The sequence below is a fragment of the Asterias amurensis genome, chromosome 21, assembly GCF_032118995.1.
Source record: "Asterias amurensis chromosome 21, ASM3211899v1".
Taxonomy (NCBI): domain Eukaryota; kingdom Metazoa; phylum Echinodermata; class Asteroidea; order Forcipulatida; family Asteriidae; genus Asterias; species Asterias amurensis.
In genome coordinates this window covers 4,488,245-4,509,904 of record NC_092668.1, presented here as the reverse complement: position 1 = coordinate 4,509,904, position 21,660 = coordinate 4,488,245, and the positions used below count along the sequence as shown (strand labels likewise).

The following is a 21,660-nucleotide window of genomic DNA, read 5'->3' as shown; positions in this document are numbered from 1 at the left end:
ATTCGCGAATATGTGCACATAGGTATGCCATGTCGTGAAACAATTCGCGAATATGTGCGCAATCGTATGCAATGTCGTGAAACAAATCGCGAATATGTGCGCACACGTATGCAATGTCGTGAAACAAATTGCGAATATGTGCGCACATGTATGCAATATCGTGAAACAATTCGCATATATGTGCGCACACGTATGCAATGTCGTGAAACAATTTGCGAATATGTGCGCACACGTATGCAATATCGTGAAACAATTCGCGAATATGTGCACATAGGTATGCCATGTCGTGAAACAATTCGCGAATATGTGCGCAATCGTATGCAATGTCGTGAAACAAATCGCGAATATGTGCGCACACGTATGCAATGTCGTGAAACAAATTGCGAATATGTGCGCACACGTATGCAATATCGTGAAACAATAGGCGAATATGTGCGCAGACGTATGCAATGTCGTGAAACAATTTGCGAATATGTGCACATACTTATGCGAATTTATTTGCAATGTCGTGAATTTTATTGCATACCTTGTAGCATACCTTTCAATTAAATTCCTAATGAATTGGGGAGTTGCCCCAGCTAGTTAGGAAATCCTGTCGCTTCGTGAAACTACTTTGTAATGAAATTCGCGGCTGGCGTGGCGGCTCGAATTAGCGGCTGGACTTTTCGGCCGTAAATTGAGAATTCGTGGCTGGTATTCGCGGCTGGGAATTTGCGGCTGAGAATTCGCGGCTAAAATGTACCTGCATGGTACCCAAGCTCCTGTCTTGATGAAGTATATTTGGTATACAAAATGGGACCAGTGCCAATTTGCGTACTCCCTAGATTACTAACAAATTGACCGCAACTATGACATCATCCCAAAGGTATGCGACGAGGTATGCAATAAAATTCACGACATTGCAAACAAATTCGCATATGTCTGCGCACATATTCGCGAATTGTTTCACGACATTGCATTCATGTGCGCACATATATTCGCGAATTGTTTCACGACATTGCATACGTGTGCGCACATATTCGCAAACTGTTTCACGACATTGCATACGTGTGCGCACATATTCGGGAATTGTTTCACGACATTGCATACGTGTGCGCACATATACCGAATTGGTTCACGACATTGCATACGTATGCGCACACATTTGCGATATGCGATGTCCCTTCAGGGCCACGATAATATTCAGACCAAGTCTTCTCTATAATTTGTATTTTACAAACCAAATATTGAATGTTATTGCAAATCCCAGGTCATTAAATATCAAAATTCATACAAATTGAGCCTACACAGTATAATGCATTTAAAATGAAACAGAACAAATGCATTATGTAGAAATAGTCTGCAACAAACATACATAGACAGAAAGGAAAAGAAGTTTTAATAAAAGTCTAAGCAACTCTCAGTTTCCTGTTCCTTTGGGTAATTAGCACTATTAGCAGTTCACTGGCCAGACATTGAGTTGACTCGGGAACAGTATAACAGTCATTGACATGAAATGAACTTCACTTTGATCATCAGAATCTGACCACTAAGTCACTGACCCTGGTACTTCAGGACAATGCTCTGTACAACGAGTCAAATCAGCTCGCATGTTTACCACAATGTGAACGGAATTTGTTTTATTATTTTTATTTGCCACAAACTCACACTTTCAGTCTGCGCCTCATCCAATTTGATATTGATCTTAGGTTACCCCTGCTGTGTCAATGGAACAATCTGATAATGATCCCTTGGGATCACCGAGTGTAAAATGTGAAGGACTAGTTTTTTTGTAAAGATTTTTTTAATTGGTGGATTGTAAATTCCCATTATGGGATGGATTTTACGTTATATTTAGACAGTTGTGCTTGTCAGACCACATCACTTGAATTTCATATTTGAACATGTTGAGAGGGCAAGGCCATTTTCGTCTTGCAAAGGGGACATCCATTGGAAAATCTTTAATCAAGATGGGAAACTTTTGAAGGGGCACCAAGGCCAAACCAGGGGCAATGGAGGCCATGGTCTGTGGGTAATTCCAAGCCTGATGTGACATTTAGACATCTGTACTTGTCAGACACCAGGGCCCATCTTCATAGAGCTGCTAAGCACACAAAAAACGGGATTACCAACCAAATTTCCACATTATTTTTATTAAGGATAAGCAAACAACAGCTGAATACCAGTAACAAGCAATATGCAAATGGAAATTTGGTTGGTAATCCCGTTTTTATCAAGGAAGACATTTCATGCTAAGCAATTTTTTGTTCTTAGCAGCTCTATGAAATTGGGCCCTGACCTGTCTGCGTGGACCCGCTTGTTTCCTTTAAAAATCAGTGGGGATCCTGCAAGTATGATTTCCTAAACAACTTCGAGGCTTATACAGGGATGAGATTGTTCAGACTTTTGGCTGAATTAAGACTTTTTATGTCGGCGTGGGGAAGAAAATCAGACAACATTTTGTTCTACAAATCAATAAATCCTGCTCATTTGTCTACCTCTGTAGTGCTTTGGATGCTGTTTCCAAAAGCTCCTTGGAATCTACAACCCCAGGGGTTTACCAAAAGTTAGAAATGGCATCATTTCAACATACCTTTGAGTTTGTATTCAAGGTTCAAGCTTTTTCGTTAATGACTCTCACCCCTGCTTATAAGTCATTAGTTCTTGTACTTTGGCAAAGAGAGAAAACAGGCGGCTTAAAATACCGGTATTAGTCCTCCTACATGTTTGCATTAGGGACTTTTCGTTTTCGACGACGGATGGTTCTGCGACGGTAAAGATGACATTTGGCGTCATCTGCGCATGCGTCGGCTTTGAGGACGGTCGTCCCTCAATTTCTACGACAGTACTTGGGATGAATCTTCATTGTGCTGAAAACGACAACGTTTAGCTGAACAACCGTCGCACAACCATCCGTCGTCGAAAACGAAAAGTCCCTATTATCTCAACTACAAGCATTCATTAAATAAGTTTATATGTGTAAAAGAAATGATTTTTGGAATTAACGGGAAAACCCACCATGTGTAATCTGAGAAAATAACGGGGAAAACCCACCCTGTGTTTTTGCACATTTCACCGTGTCATGACATGTGTTTAAAATAAATCCGTATTTCTAGATATCGAGAACTGATAAGTGTTTTAATGTTTTCTCAAAAAGTATAAAGCATTTCATGGAATAATATTTCAAGAGAAGTCTTTCACCATTATACCATATGTAAAACCTGTAAGTTATTTGTAAATCTGTGGAACTTTTTTTTTTCTGTTCCGAAAGTGTATAATGGCTTTAAGAAAGACTCTGCTAGGGTTGAAACGTCAGGCTACTTAACTATTTTGTTTGCATTGACACCAATGGTCGTGTTGCAATCAGCTAAATTACTCTTTTTTGTTTCAACATCGGCCCAAACATAGATGGAATTTTGCATCGGGGATAAAGAACACTTATTTTGGTTTTACCCCTATAAAACACCAATGGTTGAAATCCAACCCGAGTGTAATGCCTGTGATTTTTTTCACAGACCTCAGGAAAGTACAAAGTATGCAGTGCTTACACACATTGGTGTATTGGGTAAATCCAAAAATTAATTATCTCAGACAAATTGTTACAACTAATTCTCCAAAAACACATTAAAAACCAGGATGGATTGTACACTGTCGGGTCGGTGATTGAACCCCTAATGTCAATGACCGCCGTCTCGTTCACCCGGAAGTGTCAACGGAATCTAAAATACAAGGAAAGAAAACAATTAATGGAACATCCACGAATACCCTTTACAACTCTGTCACTCGATGCCTTTCTAATTAGTAAATTTCTTTATCCGATGTAAAAACAAAAATATTTATGAAAAACCTCAAGGCACAATCCAGAGTTAGATTATTCATTAGATTTGCTCGTATTTTGTTTCACTCTCACTCTCTCTTGTTGCAGAGGGAAAAAGTTGCTGAAGATTTTGAGATTGTACTGAATTATATCTCTCATTGCTGATAGTGAACTTTAATTAAGAGTTGTTATCATGATAGCCCAATATGCCAAGGGCTGTTTGTTACTTGTGTCGTTAGCAGGTGCGATGGAGACGCTCTTGATTGCTAAACTATCCACTCAAAGGCCTGGATTTTCATCTTTGAAGGCACTGATGGACACAAAAAGCAGCTAAGCACAGTAAAATTATGCTCACCAGACTAAGGCTACCAGCAAAACTACCATGTCACATGTACAATTTGTGACTGGTACCCTGCCCATTTCTGTTTAGCAGAAATGTGTCAAGCAACATTTTCCGCTTAAAACCATTATACACTTTTGGAACAGAAAAACAAATTCACAGATTTACAAATAACTTACAGGGTTTACAGAAGGTTATGATGCAAAACTTTTCTTGAAATATTATTCCATGAAATGCTTTACTTTTTGAGACAACAATAAAACAGTTATCAATTCTCGACATCGAGAATTACGGATTTATAGTAAACACATGTCATGACACGGCGAAACGTGCGGAAACTAGGGTGGGTTTTCATGTTATTTCCTCCTGACTCCGATGACCAATTGAGCCTAAATTTTCACAGGTTTGTTATTTTATGTATATGTTGGGATACACTAGGTGAGAATACTTGTCTTTGAAATATACAAAAGGTGTCCAGGGGTTGATTTCACAAGTTTGTGATACACGAAGTGTGGGCCTTTAAACAGTACTGTTTACCGAAAGTGTCCAATGGCTTTAAAGCAGCTCTCAGAAATTGGGCCTTGTAGTTGTCAAAGACCGGTATTCTCACTTGGTGATTCTTAACGTACGCATACAATAACGAACCTGTGACAATTTTGACTCAATTATTGGTCATCGAAGTTGCAAGAAAATAAATGAAACAAAAAACACCCTTGTTGCAAAAATTTATGTGTTTTCAGATGCCTGATAAAAGGCTGCAGGCCTGAAGTCTTAATCAATATTTGAGTGAGAACTTACATGTACCTCCTTCTCTAAAATTACGTTACTTCAGAGGGAGCTGTTTCTCACAATGTTTTATACTAGCTCTCCGTTACTCGTTACCAAGTAAGGTTTTATGCTTTAACAATTATTTTGAGTCATTACCAATAGTGTCCAATATGCCTATAAGAGGACAAAGTTATGTTCACTTTGCAAAGGGCACTTTTGGAAATTCGTAAAATCTATTTGAAACTTTGAAGGGGCCCCATATAAGGACAGAGGCTGTGGCCTTTGTGTAATTCCAGACATTAAAGGCAGTGGACGCTATTGGTAATTACTCAAAATAAATATTTTAATAGCATAAAACCTTTCTTGGTGACGAGTAATGGGGTTGATGGTATTAAAACATTGTGAGAAACTGCACTGCTCCCTCTGAAGTAATTTTTCCACGAATTTGATTTCGAGACCTCAGATTTAGAACTTGAGGTCTAGAAATCAACCATCTAAACGCACACAACTTTCATTATTATCTGACGACCAATTGAGCTTAAATTTTCACAGCTTTTGTTATTTTATGCATAAAAGTGTTGAGATACACCAACTGTGAAGGCTAGTCTTTAACAATTACCAATAGTGTCCACTGCCTTTAAAACACACTATGTAATGTTTAAAGTAAAAACTCAAACCAAAATTTTTTTTTTTTTCTTTGAAAGAGAGCTTTCAAATGCTCCCTCATAAGTAAAGTTTTAAGTTGAAACTCAAACATATTGGTGTTTTTTAAACACTACTCCCTAGTCAAGTTTAAAGTCAATAATGCCAACAGTGCCAATTTTAAATTGCACTTTGCATCAGTTTTGCAAACGCACATTACTGCCAGAAATCTTTCAAAAGATCTGCTGTGCCAAAATTTGTGTATTTTATAAGCAGTTAAACCAATCGTGGTTTGTGACCCCCCTGTGAGGCTAGGAAATTGGATGCGCCCCCCCCCCCCCACCTTCATTTTATTCTTTTAAAATTTTCCTTTTTTAGCTTGGTTGGCTCATTGGCTACAAATCTGCAAGATCTCATTCAGAATATTGTTAGAACCCAGATTTTGCATTTGTATACCCCCCCCCCTACCAAAAATGGAAGAGTCAGTCCGTGGTTTGACTTTCGCCCACCATTCCTGCCTATTCCCTGTTTTATAATGGAATGAGCCAGACTTGCAAGTTGTTTTGGTGACACTGTAGACTAGTGGATAATTCAGTGATTGTTTTTTACGATAATCAGATAGTCCAGTCACAGTGATAGTGTAATACACACAGCTCTCGGTGATCGGTGATCGAAGACTGTTTTTGCGTGACAGCTGCTCCAATGCTAGACTGAACATTCCCCTACGTCTCACTCCCCATTTAATGGAGGAATAGTCACCAGAGCAGATTTGCGGAGAGAGTCGGGGCGCTATCACCGCGACAAACATTTAACGACTTGTCAACAAGTCTAGTGACAGGATCGATGCATCCAGCCATATGGTGCATCCTGAAATGTATAATTTTATGTGGAACTTAAAGGCACTGGACACTATTACTCAGAACAGCATAAAAACTTAATTGGTAACAAGCAACCTGTATATTCAGACAACCTTATAATCCTATTTAAAAAAACTGATGCTATAGATGATGTGACCTGTGACATCACTTGTTTACAAAAGAGCCTCAGAGCCTGGACTTCCTGCAGGCACGATTTGTACACAGCTCAATGGAAGAAAACATAAAATCTTATATTTTACAGAGATTGCACTTTTGATATGATGAAAGGGGGCATATCTCAAAACTTGTCCAGCTTTTACTTTTATAATTCTTTGATTTATGTGGAAATTATGACACAAAATGTCAACGTACCAATGACCAGTACAGTATCTTGCCTGCCAGAATACCCAACGAATGTGCAAGTCACACTTATTGTAAACAAATGTCACATGGTCTTTACCTGCTAGGGTTAGGGTTTAGGGTTTAAATTAGGAAAAAATCACTAGCCCTAAAGGGGCATTGAAACATAGTAACCACGCCCAACAGGACCAAAGATCTAGGCAATCACTCTCCCCCCCCCCATCCCCAAAACATCCAGTTTCTGACCATTGGCTTCATGGAAGCAGAATGTAGAAATGCATGTAAGGAAGCAAAATGTAGATTCTGTCTCTTGGCTGCGTCACCACCACTGTTCTCAGAAAGACTATTCCATTTTAGCTGCATTTCCTTGTTTAAATCTCCATTCCCATTCAGTGTACCCCTCAACCCACAATGGAAGAAGCCTGGCACTGGCAGTCCTGCTGTTAAGACAGGCAGTGAAACTGGACTGAACCATTTTATAAGAGGTGAACTGTTCTCACCAATGGTTAATCAGAAGGGAAAAACCACAGTAGTCAAAAGCAATCGGAAAAATTTTGTTGACACATTCATGAAACTGTAACCCCCCTCCATCAGAAAGTAGAGCGCTCCAACAGAATGTACTCAATATTCATTGTTTCTAGATAATACAATGTTGTGTCCTTACTCTATGATTGGCCGAAGTGTCCTGCCAATTCTTGTCCATTGGACCCCCTGTTTAAGAATGGAATGAGGTAGATTTGCATTAAATTTACAATTTGTTTGTCACAACTGTGGAATTATTTAGCCTAATATAATTCAATTCAATTTATTTATGTCTGACAATGAAATGTCATGACATTTGTTAAATATTGAGAAACTTAAGTTCTTAATTATTGACAGTGGGATCGTTAATTGATACACATTTAACATTGAGATAACTGCAAAATCAGTAGTTTTCAAATTGTTGTTCATAAAGTGGACTCAAAAAATACTTTTTAAAGAGTAGGGAGCCTAAACGCCAGCTGTGTAAAGAAATGCAAAATTGTGAAAAAAATATATTTTTACTATTTATTTATATTAAAGGCAATAATTTATTGATTAATGTTATCCATTTTAGAAAAACTAACAAATAATTTTGAAGCAATTCCTAGTTCACTTACAATACATGCAGTCAAATAAGACTCAAGAAATTGTAAAAATTAATTAAAAATTTGTAACCATTTCCAGGCATGATATTCTGCCACCTTAGTCTGAATTTCCGATTTGTTTACCCTTGGAAAAAACGACAAAACTGTGACTAGCGTGAAAGGTCTTCTAAACCTTACACCATGTGTAAACGTAGGTCAGCCCCCTGTCCTTTCTCTACAGTCAGCCCTTGTGCTCTTTAGAAATTATTATTATTTTTTTTTTTTTGAGGACCAAATATCACCTTCATACATGTACATCTCTACGCCTCTTCTGTGAAACAAGTAGACATAATTATGGTCACGAGGTTAGACTAGGTAAGTATTGTCACCCTCCATGCGTACACGGTTTCTGTGTCCTTTGTAGCTAGACCTTGGACTTACCCCAATTGATAATGGATGATTCCAGAGGTCTTGAAACCTTTTTGGAATAGTTGTTTTGTACATACTGTAACATAATGTGATCAGCATACTGTAATCAATGTACTGTAATTAACATACTGTAATCATGGAGCTTTAAAAATAGCTCCATGCTGTTATCAACATACTGTAATCAACATACTGTAATCTTTATGGAACTACAGCTGAAGCCAGAAAGGGCTCATGCTCAATCCATCTGTGCTCAAACTCTCAAAGATTATTATAATTTATGTGAACCCAAAACCTTTTATTGAGAAAGGACCTTTTGAAACTAAAGATATGGCAGAATACATGGAGTCAGTCCTCTTGTAAGGTTGTTGACATCATATGTTGGGCTGAGGGTGCGCTAAAAGGTCCTTAGAACCCCATGTGATAGGTGTTTGATGGTGTGTAGGCGACCTTTTCTGCAGTGGAAAGACCTGTAGTTTGGGATGAAAGGAGGCAAGCCTTTTATCCACTGATTGTGTATACTGTTCATTGCTCTATGGATGCAACAATACAAATCCACATACAGTGTCCTTTGCAACTGGACCTTGGACTTACCCCAATTGATAATGGATGATTCCAGAGGTCTTGAAACCTTTTTGGAATAGTTGTGTGACATGATATTCATCAAGGAACTACAATTGAAGCCAGAAAGGACTCGCGGTGCTCAAACCATCTGTGCTCAAACTCTCCATGTATTATAATAATTTGTGCGAACACAAAACCTTTTATTGAGAAAGGACCTTTTGAAACTAAAGATATGGCAGAATACATGGAGTCAGTCCTTTTGTAAGGTTGTTGACATCATATGTTGGGCTGAGGGTGTGCTAAAAGGTCCTTAGAACCCCATGTGATAGGTGTTTGATGGTGTGTAGGCAACCTTTTCTGCAGTGGAAAGACCTGTAGTTTGGGATGAAAGGAGGCAAGCCTTTTATCCACTGATTGTGTATACTGTTCATTGCTCTATGGATGCAACAATACAAATCCACATACAGTGTCCTTTGCAACTGGACCTTGGACTTACCCCAATTGATAATGGATGATTCCAGAGGTCTTGAAACCTTTTTGGAATAGTTGTGTGACATGATATTCATCAAGGAACTACAATTGAAGCCAGAAAGGACTCGCGGTGCTCAAACCATCTGTGCTCAAACTCTCCATGTATTATAATAATTTGTGCGAACACAAAACCTTTTATTGAGAAAGGACCTTTTGAAACTAAAGATATGGCAGAATACATGGAGTCAGTCCTTTTGTAAGGTTGTTGACATCATATGTTGGGCTGAGGGTGTGCTAAAAGGTCCTTAGAACCCCATGTGATAGGTGTTTGATGGTGTGTAGGCAACCTTTTCTGCAGTGGAAAGACCTGTAGTTTGGGATGAAAGGAGGCAAGCCTTTTATCCACTGATTGTGTATACTGTTCATTGCTCTATGGATGCAACAATACAAATCCACATACAGTGTCCTTTGCAACTGGACCTTGGACTTACCCCAATTGATAATGGATGATTCCAGAGGTCTTGAAACCTTTTTGGAATAGTTGTGTGACATGATATTCATCAAGGAACTACAATTGAAGCCAGAAAGGACTCGCCGTGCTCAAACCATCTGTGCTCAAACTCTCCATGTATTATAATAATTTGTGCGAACACAAAACCTTTTATTGAGAAAGGACCTTTTGAAACTAAAGATATGGCAGATAACATGGAGTCAGTCCTTTTGTAAGGTTGTTGACATATGTTGGGCTGAGGGTGTGCTAAAAGGTCCTAACCCCATGTGATAGGTGTTTGATGGTGTGTAGGCGACCTTTTCTGCAGTGGAAAGACCTGTAGTATGGGAGAAAAGGTGGCAACCTTTTTATACAGTGTGTATGGATCTACATGTATACTATACAAATCCACCTTCATGTATACTGCAACATATCATGCTTGTACTGTATAACGTTCTAATTTTATACAGCAGTGGGTGTGTTTTACAGTGCATCATTTTTAGTGTGCAGTGGAGTCATAGCAGGAAGTTCTGTTTTTTTTCAATGAGGGAAGGGTTGTGTTAGGATTCAATGCATTAAAGGGAAAGTATGCATTTTTTAATGGCAATACAAATGGCTAGAACATGTATAGAACATGCTATTGAATTAGAGTACAGCAGCTATCAGTAGTATATAAAATTTGAGAATACAATTTTAAGCATTTTAACAAAACCAAAGGTATATCTTTTCTTTCATTGGGATGAGAAATTTTAGACTTCTATCTGAAAGTCGGGTTCAAAGTATTATGTCGGTCTGGTGAAGAAAATTGGTGAATATTTCCTCCACATTCCCAGAAGTCCTGCTTTTTGATCTCTTTCTCTTAAGCTCTGTGAAAAAATGTAATAAATTAAATACAGATGTTACCAAAATATAGGCTCAGTTCATGTTGACACCGTGTACTCCTAGAACTTTGAGGTTACCGCTATGTCTCGTTCATGGAGGCGATACCAGAACGAACCGCATTAGTTCTAGGCGTAGTCATGGTGGTGGTTTTCATGAGGTTAACTGTAGTTCCTTTCTCAGTGACTGAACTGACAGACTTTGAGTTGAGGGGCCCTGACGAGGATTGAGCCATTGGAAAGTTCAACACATGTCAGACAGACCAACACTAAAGCTTTTTTTTCCCCTAGTTTTAAATTCACCGATTCATTAGATATGCAACCTTTTATTGCACTCGTATATCATGGCGTGACTTTAATAGCAGGGTATACTTTCAACAATTGTCAGAGACCAGGGTTCGATTTCACAAAGAGTTAGGACTAGTCCTAGGAGATATTAAAAACGTATGGCTAGTCCTAAGTTAGAACGAGTAACTTGTCCTAACTTGAGATAAGACTAGTCTTAACTCTTTGTGAAATCCACCCCAGTATCCTCACTTGGTGTATCCCCATCATATTGCAATTAATAACAAACCAGTGAGATTTTCTTTGGGCAATCCGCTTTAAAGTTGCACGAAAAAGTGAAATAAAAAAATACCTGTGTGACATATAATTGAGAGTAGGAATAAACGTCATATTGAATTGAATTGAACTGAATAGACCCATTGGAAAACACGCAGGGCACTTGCAAGTCGCTCTGCTGTCTGCCATTTTTAGTATAAAAAAAAGTGTGCAAAAGGATTGTAGACTATTTTGCGCGCTACCATTTTGGGGGAAGTCCATTCCTTTTTTGCTCCTTTTGCCACCCTAAATGGCTGTCACAAAGTCACAACAAAAATTACTTAAGCATGTAAAACGTGATATTGTTTTACTCATTTACCAAACTTAAACTACTTCTTACCTTCTCTCTTACCATGGAGGGTTAACGGTGGATTCTTTCAAAGTAAATATATTCCAAGATTGTTCAATCTGTAGACCGAGTTTAAAAACTGAGTAGTACACACATTTTATTTCAAAATCATGTTTTTACTGGAAGAATAAATAATAAATAAAAAAAAGATAGAAACAATGGATGGTCAATACTAATGTACATATATTCCCTAAAGATGAATTTTCACTAGAAATGAAAAAAAAAATTGCTGCGTTTGTTTGCACTCTGACTCAGTTATGTCACAGCTATGCCTTGCTTTCGTAAAGGCTATATCCACACCAGTTTGTGACAATGCGCTGCCACTCTACGTTGCTTGCACTAGTGAGGCCTGTACTATAGGTTGAGCTTTTCTTAGCCATAGAGTATAGAGCGCAGATACCGCAAGGGTTGAGAGCAGGATGAATTTTGAAAAAAAAGAAAAAAAAAACAGTTGACACCATTTCGGCAAGCAACTCTTCTAATGTACCAAAATAGATCAGGATAAACAATGACCATTCTATCAATTTATCATAACAAAACACTTGCTTGCAGAAATTGCGCCCTTTCCACGTTCAAGCAACAGATAGAGCTTCTGTTCCCCACACCCTTGCTCCTTAGGCGCTCTATAATTTTTTAATTTTAGCTGACTGCCCGTCGCTGTTGATCAGCACTCTGTGGCTGACAGGGATTGGTTGATCAGTGTCAGCTGATCTTGAGCCAACCAATTACAAACTAGCTACAATGAATATTTATAGATCACTTCGTGGAATCAGCCCGCCTCTCAACAATTGCTTGAATTTGCTTAATAATAACTCTTGCTCTACAACTGACCTTATTTCAATACAGACACAGCTCAAGACCTTTTCCTCCAAGTTAAGAAACCTTTTTCTAGTGATATATTTTTAGATGGAACATAATCGTTTGTTTCCTCCATGATTATGATCCATCCAATTGGGTGTACCTCTCCCTTTGCAAAGTGGATCAGTCCAAATTCCAGTCAGTCAGTCAGTGAAATCAATCTCCATAACTCTGGTTCTATAACTGACCACATTCCTACACAGACACAACACAAGACCTTTTTCAGACCTTTTCCTCCAAGTTCAGAGACCTTTTTTATAGTGATATATTTTTAGATGGAACTCAAGTGTTTGTTTCCTCCTTGATGATCCATCCAATTGGGTCCCCCTCCCCCTTTATATTAGTGGATCAGTCCAAAATCCAGTCAGTGATAGTGAAATCAATCTCCATAACTCTGGTTCTATAACTGACCACATTCCCACACAGACACAACACAAGACCTTTTTCAGACCTTTTAAGATCTTTTCCCGTCAAGTTCAGAAACCTTTTTCCTTGTGATTTATTTTTTAGATGGAACTTATCCATTTGTTTCCTCCATGATGATCCATCCAGTTGGGTCCCCCTCCCCCTTTATATTAGTGGATCAGTCCAGAATCCAGTCAGCGATAGTGAAATCAATCTCCATAACTCTGGTTCTGTAACTGACCACATTCCCACACATACACAGCACAAAACCTTTTTCAGACCTTTTCAGATCTTTTCCCGTCAAGTTCAGAGACCTTTTTCCTAGTGATTTATTTTAAGATGGAACTCAAGTGTTTCTGGGTGTCCCCCTCCCCCCTGTGCAATAGTGGATCAGTCCAAAATTCGGCCTGTGAAATCAGCTTCTGTCAGTCTATGCTTTTCCCTGGCTCCACAACTGACCACATTTCCACACAGAAGACCTTTTCTGACCTCATCAGACATTTTCTCTTAAATTCAGAGTCATTTTTTCTGTGTGATTTATTTTTTGGCCCGATGAGCAAACTGGGTTTCCCCCTCCTCCCTTTGCATTAGTGGATCAGTCCAAAATCCAGCCTGTGAAGTTAGCCTCTGTCAGTCCTATATGCTTTTCCCATGCTCTACAACTGACCACATTTCCATACATAAGACCTTTTCTGACCTCATCAGACCTTTTCTCTTAAATTCAGAGTCCTTTTTTCTGGGTGATTTATTGTTTGGCCCGATGAGCAAACTGGGTGTCCCCTCCTCCCTTTGCATTAGTGGATCAGTCTAAAGACCACAAGCCTGTGAAATCACTCTCTGTCAGTCCATGGAGGAAGCTTCCTCCATGGTCAGTCCTAGGATCACATTTTAATTTCAACACAGACACAGCACAATACCTTTTCTGACCTCATCAGACCTCTTCTCTTAAAATTCAGGGACCTTTTTCTGGGTGATTTTTTTTGGGGTGAGATGATCAAACTGGGTGTCTGTCCCCCCCCCGCCCCCTTTGCATTTGTGGATCAGTCAAAATCAAATTCCAGTCTACATGTAATAAATATCAATTTTGAATAAAATAAAGGCACTGTTTGGCCAAATATTGTTCACCCATCATTCATTCAATCTGCTTTTTAAAATAAGAATTCTGACTGGACAGCTGACAACATTCCCACACGCGCACAGGGCACAAAACCTTTTCAGATCCTGCCAGACCTTTTGCCTCAACAAGTTCAGAGACCTTTTTCTTAGTGATTTATGTCTACATGGAACTCAACATTTCAGAGTCAGGTGTCCCCGCCCCCCTTTTGCATTAGTGGATCAGTCCAATTTATGTTTCCAGTCTATAATTTGAAATTGTGAATAATTAAAAAGCATGGTTAAGTGTGGACCTTTGTTGGACTGTTCTATTTGAGACTGTAATTATGGAATACTTTCTCACAATATTGTGAGAAAGTATTCCTTTATTAACCTATTTCTTTAGTATGAGCTGTAAAATCTCACAGATCCTTAGCGTTCATGTCTATGGTTTTCTATAAACATTCTTTTGATTTAAAATTTTTCACAAAAGATATTTTTCTTTGGGTAATCTCCTATCTCTGAAATTTGAAGACCTGTTAAAGTAGAAAATCTGAAATGGATAACACACTTAGTAAGTACTGTTAACATTTTGGGCAATGAAAACCTATTCGGTTTATAACACTATAACAGCTTTCTACTTTTTATGGCCCAAAACTTGAATCTAAGAAGCGTTACTTGCTCAAATTGTGTATCCCCTATAAGGGATTTTTTTTTACGATAGGGCATATTTGCTCCAGATTTGCAGTCATATCTCAAAAATGCAACGATACATTTATATAGGATTACTTTAAACAACCGAACAGTTCCTGAAACTAAAGGTAGGCCCTATACTCTGTCTTTTAAAAACTTAAGAATAGATGTATCTTGGTTCAATACAAATCAAACTCGATCATTGCAAGAATTCCTTTATTTCATAATAATTTTGTAAACTTTAACCTCTATGAGGCAGAAAATGTTTCGTCTTTTATATTTTGACATTTGCAAGGCAGCTGTTTTCTTTTTTGCTTTGAGCGCGTCAATTTTGAATCAGAGTTCATTGATTAGGCCTACTTATTGAATTCGTCCTCTAAATGATTGAGTGAGTCAGAACAGAAAACCGGACCTTTCCATTTGTATGCATCAGACGTGTGCGTGTGTGTGTGTGGGTCGCCATTCTACATTCAGCGTGGCAGCTTTTTCTATTGTTTGGTTAGCTCTCGACCTTTGAGCACAGTCCGTTGAGGGACCTTTTAGCCTCATCGGTATACCCACTGCTGCATGTGATCGAGGCGGATGAAATGCATAAAAGCTTGCAACCCAATCTCATGTCTTACTAGAGAGAGACCTTTTTCTTCTGATTGGTGGGTTATCAACCTTTTTGCCCAGTTGAGGAACCTTTTTACAGTACCTACTGCTGAAGATAGACAGTGGATGAAATCCTAACAAGCTTGTAACCCAATCTCATTTCTTACTAGAGAGAGACCTTTTTCTTCTGATTGGTGGGGTACTCAACCTTTTTGCCCAGTTGAGGGACCTTTTTGCAGTTCCCACTGCTTACAAGCTTGCAACCAATCTTGTTTCTTATTAGAGAGAGACCTTTTTTATTGGCTTGTGGGTCCTTAACGTTTTTGCCCAGTTGAGGGACCTTTTCCATATTATCATTTAATACCCACAGCCGTGCAGCCTTTGTGGGCATTTTGGTGCTGGAAGGGCCAGCAGGGTATAGGTGGATTGAGTTTTTGATTGACTGGAAATGAATTAATAATCAACTATCAATGCGGCTGTGTTAATTCCTTGGATAATTCTATGTGACAGAAAAGAGGGAAATGTCTCACACTGAGTCGTAGCCTGGAAAAACGACACGCTACGTTAATCTGAGGAACGAGACAGCTTGGTTGGATATTCACATGTTATTAAGTGCATATTCTTGATCTGTTCTTGATGTGTTCTTGATTTGTTGAATGTTCTTGATCTATTTGTTGGTCTATTTGTTGAATATTCTTGATCTATTTGTGGAATATTCTTGATCTATTTGTTGCTCTATTTGTTGAATGTTCTTGATCTATTTGTTGCTCTATTTGTGGAATATTCTTGATCTATTTGTGGAATATTCTTGATCTATTTGTGGAATATTCTTGATCTATTTGTTGCTCTATTTGTTGAATGTCCTTGATCTATTTGTTGCTCTATTTGTGGAATATTCTTGATCTATTTGTTGCTCTATTTGTTGAATATTCTTGATATATTTGTGGAATATTCTTGATCTATTTGTTAAATATTCTTGATCTACTTGTTGAACATTCTTGATCTATTTGTTGAAGATTCTTGATCTTTTTGTTCAATATTCTTGATCCATTTCTTAAATATTCTTGTTCTTGAATATTCTTGATCTATTTAATGAACATTCTTGATTTATTTGTTGATCTATCTTGATCTATTTTTTGTAATATTCTTGATCTATTAGTGATTTATGTAGAATCAAAATGGTGATTGCAGGGACAACAAACAGTTAACTTCCTTATTGAATGAAGGCAATGGGTTTTATTCTCTCATTGTTGGATTTGATTACTATTGTTATTGAATTTTTCCATCCCTCTAACTGTCTTTGTTTTTCGTTTTTGTTTTTTTACAGAGTAACCATAATGCACTGGTGAAGCTTCTTGCATTAACGGCATCCACAGATGAACAGGTACGTATTGTACTTTCAATAGACCCTTCCCATGAAATATGTAACTTGCACACAGCGCGTGCACACTAACATTTTGGTTGGTAAAATGAGTGAATAGGGCTGTTTTGTACACAGCTTATGGCTGCGTGACGCAGACGCGATTGCGCGTCTTTTTAGTGCACAACTTTATGGAGTTTGCCAACTAATAGGTCCTGTACGCATGCATGAATTTAATTAGCATATTTCATGGTAAAGGTCAATTAGATAGCTGATTTGAGTTGAGGTACTTTGTCTCTGCAGGGTTTTTCCCCAAGTACAAGCTATTGTATCAGGGCAATAAGAACGGCGTATTTGGGCGAAACACACAAATTGTGGGCCGATACGCATTTTGCGACCATTATGAACAAAAGTTCATATTCCCCTAAAGTCATAGAGATGAAATCATTTAGAATGCCCCAGATTGCACTGTAGGGTTTTTAAAACCAATGATGAACACTGAATCAAAAACATTTTGATGACCGTACATGTATTTCAATTCAGCGTGCTCAGACCAATTAAAAAATGTTGGTGCAGAACATCGTTAGGGATGTCGGAATATACATGTAGGGGTGTGGGAACATTAGGGTTTAGGAACGTAGGGTAGGGGCGTCGGAAAATAGGGTGTCGAAACATGGGGGGTGCAAAACATGGGCGTGTCAGAATATATATGGGTGGCGGACGGTAGGCGTGTAACCGCTGCATTGTATCAAAAACTTTAGTTTTTTACTTGTGGTGTTGGAGAGAGTCTATCAATCTTGTGAAATGGGTAACCAAGATGGTTCAGGGGCTGATTTCATAAAGAGCAAAGATTGATCTTAACTGCAAATCAATCGTAGTTGCTTAATAAAGTACGATGTCACAATGCAAATCACTATGGTGTTACAGACAATTTGTCTTACGATGGATTTTATTGCTTTGTAAGATTTGAGGTTCAGGGGAGATATCTAGGCCCACCGTCAAAGTTCTTAATGTAAACCTGTTCTCTGAATATTTCCTCTTCAACAGATGCAAGAGGGGTCACTCAAGACATTGGCAAGACTATCCAAAGGAACAGAATGGCATCGACACAAAATCATCCAGGTAAGCTTTTTTTTTTTTTTTTTTTCCATTATATGGGCTTATTTCTGGTAAGAAAACCATACATAGATGCCCCATAAGTGAACTTGATCGCTGTACATTTTTCCCTGGCCTGAGGAAACCTGTAGACAAGGATGCTTGCTATTTAACCAGAAACACAGAGGTTAAAGGAACACCGTTGCCTTGAATCAGACGAGTTGGTCTTTGAAAAGCGTTTGTAACCGTTTGTTATAAAATGCATATGGGTAGAAAGATGTTAAAAAAGTATAGTACAACGATCCACACAAACATGCCTCAAAAGTGCACGGTTTTCCTTTTACATCGTCGACTAAAACGGTCGGCCATTTATGGGAGTCAAATTTTTGACGCCCAAAAATGGCCGACCGTGTTAGTTCGCAAAGTAAAAGGAAAACCAGGCAATTTCGAGGAACATTTGTGTGGATCATTGTATTCTACTTTGAAAACATCTTTCCAACCATATGCATTTTATAACAAACGGTTACAAACGCTTTTTATTGACCAAATCGTCCGATCCAAGGCAACGTGTTCCTTTAACCCCTACTCTTCAATGTTCAGAGTTCTGGGTTCATTTACATACGTGCACTACCATCCTTTTACACAGGATTCGAAGGACAAAGCAGTTATGGTAAAATATCTTGCCCAAGAGCATAAGTGCCAGCACCAGGACTTGATAGAGTTTGAGTCGCTCAGCAAAAAAAAATTCATGCCACAAAAAGTCGCCTTTCGTGCAAACCCTGTTGTCGATTTCACAAAGGATTAGGACTCGTCTTATCTAGAGTAAGAAGGAGTAACTCGTCCTAACTTAGGATTAATCTTAAGATATGCATGCTACCGTGCAGGGCTGGGACTTGTCCTAAGTCATAATATTAATCCAAAGTTAGGAAGAGTTTTGTGAAATCGACGGCTGGACTGCTTGCTCTTTCAGCGGGCATACAATTACATGTATACCTGGCCAAGTGGTTAGACTGCAGGACTTGCAATCACAAGGTTGTGGGTACCAAGCTAACCAATGATTTCACAATGACTAGAATAAATTTGTTTGCCTAGTTATACTGAAACACGACTTATTGGTTTGGGCATTTCATAATCATATGTTGCCAGCTTAACATTTATATCTCCTCGCAGGAGTTTGCCCAGTTTCTTTGACAGGAAGATCATAAAAACAAACAAACAAACATGGCCTTGGTTGCCCTGGTATTGGCCCTGGTGCCCCTGCAAATGTTTCCCATAGATTCAAATTGAAGTGCCCTTTGCAAAATGAAAATGGCCTTGCCCTTTCAAAGATGAAATTCAAGTTCTGCTTCAAAACACCCCTTATTTCTCTTGTAAGCTCCACCCTCAACCAACCTCTAAATCACTGCAATAAATTTACTGCCACAACAGCGCATTATCTTCATCATCATTTAGGCTGTGTTCATCCAGTGTAAGATGTAGCCCTCCTCATTTCTCCATGGTATGCTCTGTTCTTCTTGAATACAGGAGGATTTCTCAAGCGGGAAGATGATCTTAAGAGCTCTCAAGAATCGACCGAAGAACATCCAAGTCTTGTGTAACGTCTTGTGTCTTGTTGGGAATCTAGCAACATGTGAACAAGATCAGGTACAGGATCAAAGTAAAATCATCGCAATCGTTCCATTAGTTGCAGTGATTTGAAATAAAATCACTTTCTGAAATGTTGTTTCGTGGTAAAACAATTTTCCTTAGTAGGAATAAGGTTATTTAGTTTGAGTTTTGGGGTGGGTTTTTGGGGGCAAATTTTGACTCACCTTAATTTAAACTCGTCTTCGCAGTTGCAAGAGAAAAAAAAAAAACTCATGTTGAAGAAATCTGCGTGCTTTCAGATGCCTAATAAAAGGCTTCAGGCATGAAGTCTTTTAATATTTGAGTGAGAACTTGCCACTTGCTCAAAAACTGTTACTTCAGAGGAAGCTGTTTCTCACAATGTTTTTTACTATCAACAGCTCCCCATTGCTTGTAACTAAGTAAGTTTTTATGCTAACAAATATTTTGCAAAATTACCAATAGTGTCCAGTGCCTTTAAAGATATGCTTCCCTTTTGATGTAGGCCTCATTGATGGAATACATGGACTGTGTTTGCCGACTCATGGTTGAGTTCAGAGAGAAGAATGAGATTGTCCTCCAAGCCTCCAGAGGGATTGCCAACTTTGCCAAATGTCCCCAGAATGCCTACAGACTCGTGAGTATCTTTCGATTCATTTTTTTGAACGCACGTCACACACAGCGACCGTGCCACACTCACCATTTTGGTGGTCAATAGCTTTACGGGTAAACGCTGCGTCACCTAAAATGCGCACTTCACTGAATAACGCACGGTGACATTGACCACCGAAATGGCGCATCTAAGATTATTCTGATGATGATATAGGTGAATTGGGTCAATACTAGCCGAGAAGCCAATGGAGATTAGACGAGGAAAACCCCATAGTTTGTAGAATTATTTGAGGGGGAACCAACGCAGTCGGGTAGGGACTGAAAACCCAATCCACATCGTGCCCCTGGCAGCCAGGATTAGAAGTAGGGTCCTAGAGTTGAAGGTGGGGAAAGATACCACTACACCCCATCCATGGACTGTGGTTGCAAAAGGCCGAGTAGGATATGGGACAAAGATGCGCTATATCTCAGATGGTATTCCATAGGCATGTGATAAATTTAAGTATTTTATATTCAGAGTATCGTATGCCAAATTTAAACTTGTGCAAGGCAAATATGTGACCTACCATGTAAAATTGGGTTGTGAAAATGTCATGCTGCACATACGCCTTTCTTAATATTTATGCATGAGGTACGTCACAATCAAAATAGTATACCAAGAATATTGGAGCAAATGTGTGAACTTAAACATTTCAATTAATCATGCATAATTTTGTTTTAACCATAGGGACAGCATACAGCAGACATCGTGTCCATCTGCATGAAGGTGAGGAAACGTGATTTTCAATAAGTCAACTCACAACTCTCTTCTTCTTTTTCTTCTCTTCATGTTTTATGTGACTGGTTTAAAAAATAACTACATTGTACTTTCTTGTTCAGCGTTTCTACTAATACTCTACAGGGTTTGAAGTTGGGCTCAAATTCCACAAGACTGAGGGCTGTAAGCTCAAAATGTTTTTAATACTGGACCAGATTTGGTTTTTCAAGACCAGAAGTTTCTTAAGAAAGAGCTTTTTACAGAGTTTCAACTTGTTTGAACAAGCACTGAGAGAAGATTATTAGTGCTGGGCGAATAGTGAAATTTTGTTATTCGGATACCGCTGGCCAACTATCCGAAATTAACCGGATATTCGAATAGTTTTTTTTTTTTTTTTTGCCGCTAGAGGGCGCTGTTCGTTTGTGAATGAGATCTTTTGGGCGGATTGATATTAGTTTTAGACAGTGTCACTCGGTTCACTCATAAAAATGACCGGATCTAATTTAAAGATGGCGATTTGCTTTTTCTTTTGATCGTGATTGACTCTACGTGAAGGAAAACTTTTGTAATCTTTGAACAAATTACGTCAGAAATGTCATTGTTTTAACTCTTCACGGAGGTGAGCATAGTTAAATACTTAATATATGCTGTTTTATGCTGTCTTAATAGAAGTTTCATAAGGATTCAGACAAAACATTCATATCAGTTGTCGCCCGACGTCCGCGGATATTCGGATATTAAAGAATATCCGGTTACTCGGTTGTAATTACAGAATTATCCGGTTTGTAAATAGGTATTCGCGCCCTATGCGGATATCCGGTTAAGAAAAAAAAGGCATTCGCGGTTACGGATAGGAAAACCTATTCGCCATTAACCGGATATTCAAATAATTCGCCAGGCCTAAAGATTATCCTGATTGTGTCATGGGTTAAAATATTTTGA

General features: G+C 38.6%; 1 protein-coding gene across 1 annotated transcript in view; it reads left to right on the top strand.

Moving 5' to 3' along the window:
- Nucleotides 1-21,660, top strand: part of LOC139953258 (uncharacterized) — a 35,216-nt gene that overhangs the window by 10,061 nt on the left and 3,495 nt on the right. Inside the window, exons 6-10 of the mRNA XM_071952730.1 lie at nucleotides 16,617-16,673; nucleotides 17,697-17,771; nucleotides 19,269-19,388; nucleotides 19,855-19,986; nucleotides 20,689-20,727. Of these exons, the coding sequence (XP_071808831.1) occupies nucleotides 16,617-16,673; nucleotides 17,697-17,771; nucleotides 19,269-19,388; nucleotides 19,855-19,986; nucleotides 20,689-20,727 (423 nt within the window). The remainder of the gene's footprint in view (nucleotides 1-16,616; nucleotides 16,674-17,696; nucleotides 17,772-19,268; nucleotides 19,389-19,854; nucleotides 19,987-20,688; nucleotides 20,728-21,660) is intronic.